The sequence below is a fragment of the Otolemur garnettii genome, unplaced genomic scaffold (genome assembly GCF_000181295.1).
Source record: "Otolemur garnettii isolate 467f Iridium unplaced genomic scaffold, OtoGar3 scaffold00111, whole genome shotgun sequence".
NCBI classification, from domain to species: domain Eukaryota; kingdom Metazoa; phylum Chordata; class Mammalia; order Primates; family Galagidae; genus Otolemur; species Otolemur garnettii.
Genome location: NW_003852506.1, coordinates 2,812,788 through 2,819,065, shown reverse-complemented (window position 1 = coordinate 2,819,065; position 6,278 = coordinate 2,812,788). Strand labels below are relative to the sequence as shown.

Here is a 6,278-nt window from a genome sequence, read left to right as displayed (position 1 = left end):
ATATTTGATCACTTAAAAAAAAATCCATGTATGTGTATTATTAAAAAGAAAATTCCAGGCAGAGAGGAGCTGTAGGGAGGCAATGAGTTTTAGCCTGAGCAAAGCAACCAGTCCGCCCTGGAGAGCTACGCTTTGCCAGAAAGGGCCCCTCCGTCTCCCCAGGCCCTGAGCTGAGACACTCCCGCTGACGCTCACAATAACCTCCTTGAGCGTTGCCAGCCGCACCTCCGCGCCCGCCGCCGCGCAGACAGCCAATGAGCGCACGCCTGAGCCTGGCCTCGCGCCTCCATTGGCTGCGTCCCGCCACCCGCAGCTCCGCAGGTTCCCAAGCGGGGTTTAAAGGGGTCCGGAGCGGGCCTGTGCCCCACCATCGGTTCCCCGCGTGTAGGTCCGCGGGGAGGGGCTGTCTACCGACAGGCCCACCCCCGGGCATTCCTGAAGGGCACCCTCGGCCGCCCCCCGTACCCCCCAGATGTACTATGCGATTTCCCAAGCGCGCGTGAACGCGGCCCCCGGGACCATGCTGCGGCCACAGCGACCCGGAGACTTGCAGCTCGGGACTTCCCTCTATGAGCTTGTGGGCTACCGGCAGGCGCCCTCCTCTTCCTCTTCCTCCTCCTCTTCCACTTCCTCCTCCTCCACGACGGCCCCCCTCCTCCCCAAGTCTGCGCGCGAGAAGCTGGAGGCCCCGGTCGAGCCGCCGAGCACCGGGCCGGGGTCGGGCGCGCCCGCGGGCGGCAGCTCCCGGGCGGACGCCAAGGAGGAGCAGCAGCAGCAGCTGCGTCGCAAGATCAACAGCCGCGAGCGGAAGCGCATGCAGGATCTGAACCTGGCCATGGACGCGCTGCGCGAGGTCATCCTGCCCTACTCAGCTGCTCACTGCCAAGGCGCGCCGGGCCGCAAGCTCTCCAAGATCGCCACGCTTCTGCTCGCCCGCAACTACATCCTGCTGCTGGGCAGCTCGCTGCAGGAGCTGCGCCGCGCGCTAGGCGAGGGCGCCGGGCCGGCCGCGCCGCGCCTGCTCCTCGCCGGCCTGCCCCTGCTTGCCGCCGCGCCCGGCTCCGTGCTGCTGGCGCCTGGTGCCGTGGGACCCCCAGACGCGCTGCGCCCGGCCAAGTACCTGTCGCTGGCGCTGGACGAGCCGCCATGTGGCCAGTTCGCTCTTCCTGGCGGCGGCGCGGGCGGTCCTGGCCTCTGTACCTGCGCGGTGTGCAAATTCCCACACCTGGTCCCCGCCGGTCTGGGCCTGGCCGCCGTGCAGGCGCAGTTCTCCAAGTGAGGTCCGGCCCGGGCCGGGGCGCGACCTTGGCCAGCGCCCTGCGTCCAGGAAGAGCGGGACCGAGAAAGGAGGGCATTGGGAACCTTCTGGTCCAGAGGAAGGGACTGTCGGACGTCCTCTTCCCTGCCCCCACTCCCGGAAAGTTAAAGTGATCCGAACCGATGTTCGTTGCGGTGTGGTGTGGGTCTGTGTAGGGTTCTGCGTCGATGATAGCTGTTTTGAGCAGAAAGTGAGCGACCCTTTTAACTGGTGCATCTCTCTCCCTGTCCCTGTAGTCCGGCGCTTTGTAGAGCTGGTGTGAATTTTAGGGCGCCTTGCAGTGAGTGGGTTTGGCTCACCCTAGGTGAGGAGACCAGCCTGGAGCGCGACCTTCTGAGACCACAGCACGTCCACTCCCAGGCCGAGGGCTGCGCTGGAATGGCGCTGGGGGCAGCGGGGCGGTTCCTTCCCTTCTCCCGGAACAGAGGCCTCCAGCGCCCTTGTTCCCACCGGCTAAGCCCTGCCAACAAGGCTGCCGGACGGATGAGGCTGAGAAAGACCAGTTAGTCGGTGCATATCGTCCGGGGACATAGCAGACAGATGGACCCTCAGCAGCTGGGGGCTCGATGCAGTGGGCGGGGGCGATGAAAACGCCAGGGTCGTTTGGTGCGCTGTGGTGGGAAGTCAGTTTTGGAGACCTGCTGTTCAGAGTGCTATTTTTGAGATTCAAGTAACCAGGCGTTTTGTTGCGGAGCATATTCACGCAAAGAAAGGCAACTTAGAACTCGAGATTCACCTTTTCGTCTCCCTTTCTCCAAAGGTAGCATAACCAACATTTGAGCTTGCTTAAAACAAAAACCAACCACCTTTCACGCCAACGGTGTTCTCCATTTACTAAAGTAGGTAGTAAGGCATTCGCAGTCGCCCTCCAGTCAAGATCGTTAATTAACGTACCCTTTAAAAGGCGAGGAGGAGGACCTGGAAACCGCAGAGGCTCGGTGGATCCAGCTGCGGTGGCTCAGGCGGACGGCGCCATCTGTGATTCCTGAGCGCTTGGGTCCTTAACCAGCGCAGGCCCCAGGTCCTCTTACCTGCATAGCAGTTGAAGAACCATGAAAATGGAGGGTTTTGATTTGTTACAGGCGTTAACAGATTACCCAAGATTAGATTATATTCAGCAGCTTGCGTTTTTATGTTTAAGGTTTTTGGTTGTTGGTAGTAGCCAAATTTAACTGGCATTTTATTTTACCTCTAACTTTGTTTCCTAGCATTGTACAGAATCAACAAAATAAAACATTTAAAGTCTGATTTTTACATTTTTCGTCTGTTTTGGTCGTTAATTTTAAAAAGGCTGTGGTACCCTGGTGGGTTCAGAACCTTGGCATGAAGGCTAGTAATTAAATGACTGGGGTTCCACATTTGAAAACCTGGCTTCCTAATTTGTAAAACAATCTAATGAACAGGCAGCTCTGGTTCAAGTTAAGACCTCAGTGAGAAGGTGAGTAGGGGGGTAGGTGAGTGGGTGGGAGGGTCAGAGAAGGAATTAGTTCTTAGCCAAGCTTGGAGGATGCTCTTTTAACTACAGTCAGTCCTCAGGCTACAAACAAAGGGATAGGTTCTGTAGATTTATTCTTTAGTTGAATTTGTATGTAGGTTGGAACTGGTATTTACTTACCTGTAACAGCCTCCATCCTAAGTGCAGGACGAATGATAGTCAGATAGGCAACTTGAAGATTGCCTATACAAGTCCCCCATACCCCCCAAATGGGTTAAGCAGTATCTTTATCATAAAATTATTTTATATCTCAGTATCTTCCTCAGAAATCCACCTTTTCTAGCTTAATGGATGGATGCTTAAATAACATTAGGTATAAACATCAGGTATAACACAGGTATAAACTTTCCTCTGCCTGCCCTCACCCAAGCTGGAATGAAGCTGGAGTTGTCTGCTCTGAAATTATGACTTTGGATGTCATTTAATTCTTAAAAAAGGTAAAGAAGTCTCTTCCTACTGGTGATGTCAAGAAGACTTGGAATGTTGACATGCTCACATGCCATATTTAAACATTTCTTGGTTATTAATGAAATCTGACCGCTGTTTAGGGGAGTAGTGAGGGGGGCGGTGTATCCTCTTTGACCAGAGGAAAATTAAAACCCAGATGAGCTAACTTACTCCATTTCATCCACATTTATTTATGTGAGGCATGTACATACAATTAGGGAAAATGAGCACTTATTTTGTGAACACATGGAGGGAGGATGCTGAAGAGATTAACTCCCCCCCACCCATGACTGTCTATTTCCTTAAGGGGGACGCAGGAGAGGACAAGAGAAAAAGTAGCTCTGCACCAGCCCATTCCAGGCAAGGATTTCTCATTCTTCCTAGACTCTGTCACCAGCAAAGTCACAAGCTTTTATAATAAGCCAATTTGAATTGTGGACCTCCTTGCTTACCATACATCATGACAAAGGACCGAAAGAAAAGTGAAAATCAATAATGACATCAAACCTAAATCAGGTTCTCCTTGGAAAAAAAAATTCTAGGGGATTAGAAATAAACAAGTCCTCCCATGGTCCCAACACTAGCGCCTAGATGCCACCCACCGTCACTCCAAAAATTATGTCTAAAAGGAGCAGAAAGTTACAGGACAGAACGGGGATGGGGTGGTGGCTGTCATCTTCTCTCCTATAAACTGGGGCAAGCACCCTTGATGCACATAGGTAATTTTTTATTTGAGAAAATCTCAATCTGTCATGCTTTCTAGAAACACTGAAGATTATGAATGAATTGAATGCAGAACTGTTGTGGGTACCATCAGAACATTCACCTTGTCAGCCTCCATTTAGCATCTTATTTGCCATTGTGCCAATGCAAGCTTAGCAGACGGCACCTTGCAAAGAGTTTACATCCTGAAAAATAGCATCAGTAGGCACTAGAGTCTGGTGGAATGAAACAGACAAAAGATAATTTTATATGGTGTCAATAGTAATGCAAAGTCGGACCTCTCAACATCTGCCTGTGGCAGGGAACTATTCTCTGCAGGCACAAGGCTTAAACTTAGACATGTATATTTCTAGAGCATGGAGCCAATTTTTGAGCTCTGCAGTGCTATGTCACACCAGCAAAAGAGCTAGCTGAATGGCCTACCTCACTCAATTGTAGTTTAGGTGGGCTTTGTGTAGAAGGAACCAGTTTAGGCTATCTTTGAAGGGGGTGGAAAAACAGGAAGGGTCTTAGATGGGCTCCATGAAAAAGGTACTCTGGTCCTCAGAAGCAGGATGAGAAGGGATACCTGGCTTGATGCCAAAAAACGCCTGCAGCCAGCCATCCACCAAAGTGAGGTCCCAGCAGTTAGAGTAAACAGACTCTAAAGGGAAAGTACACAAGGCCCTGAGAAATTATGTTGTTATATGTGTTGGTGGCCAGGTGAGCAATCAGTAAACAGAAAGTAGATTACACGCACCATGGGATTTACCGAGCCCGTAGTGATGGTCTATTTACAGATGTTCTCCTCTAAGGAAAACTGATCACACCAGGCATAAAAATATAAACTTATGAAATATATAACTTAGACAGCAAGGGGCCCCATCAAGGAAGAGGCTTTACCCCAAGTAGGGAAAATACTTCAATAGACAAGGTTCAGGTTATGAACCATAGTGGCACAATGTTATGCCTCTGGTCCAGGGTTTCTTTGGCTTTTCTGATTGCCCAGGTGTGCAGGTAAAGCTAGTTCAAGCTGGCAGCTAATATTCAGAGCCACAGCCTGCTAACTAGGCCTCCTGGAGGCTCCTGTTGTGTTGAGGAAGGCAGGCCATGTTGGAAGCCAGCCAGAAGGAGGGCTTATGAACTTGCCAAGAACAAGGTGATGGCTGGGAAGAGCTGTGAAGTCGATGCTTTTGCTTACCGTGGCATACAGCCCATTGACCTAGAAAGTATATTTTCCTCTGAAGGTATTTTCCTGCTCCCTCATTGCCCCTTCCTTCTTCTGCACACTCAGTAGATATTCAATAAGAAAATGGACACATTCACCAAAGTAGGTTCACGAAGCAACAGCTTGAAAAATGTCATGCTTATCTAAAGCAGAAATTCACTTTTATCCAGCTGGGTTTCATTGTAGAGAAAGTAGTTTCAAACATAGTTTTTCAAGTAAGGGCTAGTTTATCCTGCCACATGTAGGGTGCTAAATAAAAAACACAGCAGCAAGGTAGACCTGAAACAAACAGTCTGGTATTTATGGAGACATTGCAGTTCCCTTTCTGTCATTTTTAACTAAGCCCAGCGTAAAAGCAGAAATGCCTGAACAAAAACCAAGCCACATTCTTCTTTGCTCATATAGAATTAATGGCTCCAAAAATGTGTCACTTCGCCTCCTGCTAATGTTGACAAGTCGGGCTCTGAGCTCCAGACATGCACTTTGAATATTCCAAGTCCTCAAACACTGCAGGCTGCTTGATGCTCAGGGGGAAAACGCCTTGATTGAAAGCCAAAAGAATGCATTTCTCCTAAATGCTCAGCCTTCCACATGGGCCACGGAGGACACAGCACAAAGGTGGGCCACAGCCCAGGACAAAGGCCACAGGTGTCAAATCATCTCTCTGAATCTCACAGAATGCTGGCCAGGCAAAGGAACTTACAGGTTATCCGCTCACCCTCCTCCCTATTGAATAAGGCAACTGAGGCCCTGGAAGATCAGAAGACAAGCTCGGGACCACACAGGTCATCAGGGGCAGCAATGCCACGGACCGGTACTTGCTTCAGGAGGCAAAAGCTGCCTCTTTGGTTTGTCCTAGTGGGACAGAGGACAAGAATCCTCACAGGAGGTCCCCACCCAGAGCTGGGCATATTCTTCCTACCCCTTAGAAAATCTCCATTCTCTGATCTCTTCCAGCCTCCCTGCTCAGCCTCTGGTCTGGGCCTGTGAGTGGAGAGACATGCCCACTGACCAGGCCTGTGAGTGGAGAGCATAGCCCATGCCCACTGACCTGGCTGCAGGTGAGTCACTTGAACTTTCTTAGGCAG

The 6,278-nt window shown here is 50.9% G+C and overlaps 1 protein-coding gene across 1 annotated transcript; it reads left to right on the top strand.

Moving 5' to 3' along the window:
• The first annotated feature begins 375 nt into the window (after positions 1–375).
• On the top strand, positions 376–1,730 carry OLIG1 (oligodendrocyte transcription factor 1). The gene has a single exon (XM_003797064.3). It carries the CDS (start codon positions 473–475, stop codon positions 1,277–1,279), a length of 807 nt encoding a protein of 268 aa, XP_003797112.1. The 5' UTR covers positions 376–472; the 3' UTR covers positions 1,280–1,730.
• The last annotated feature ends 4,548 nt before the right edge of the window (positions 1,731–6,278 follow it).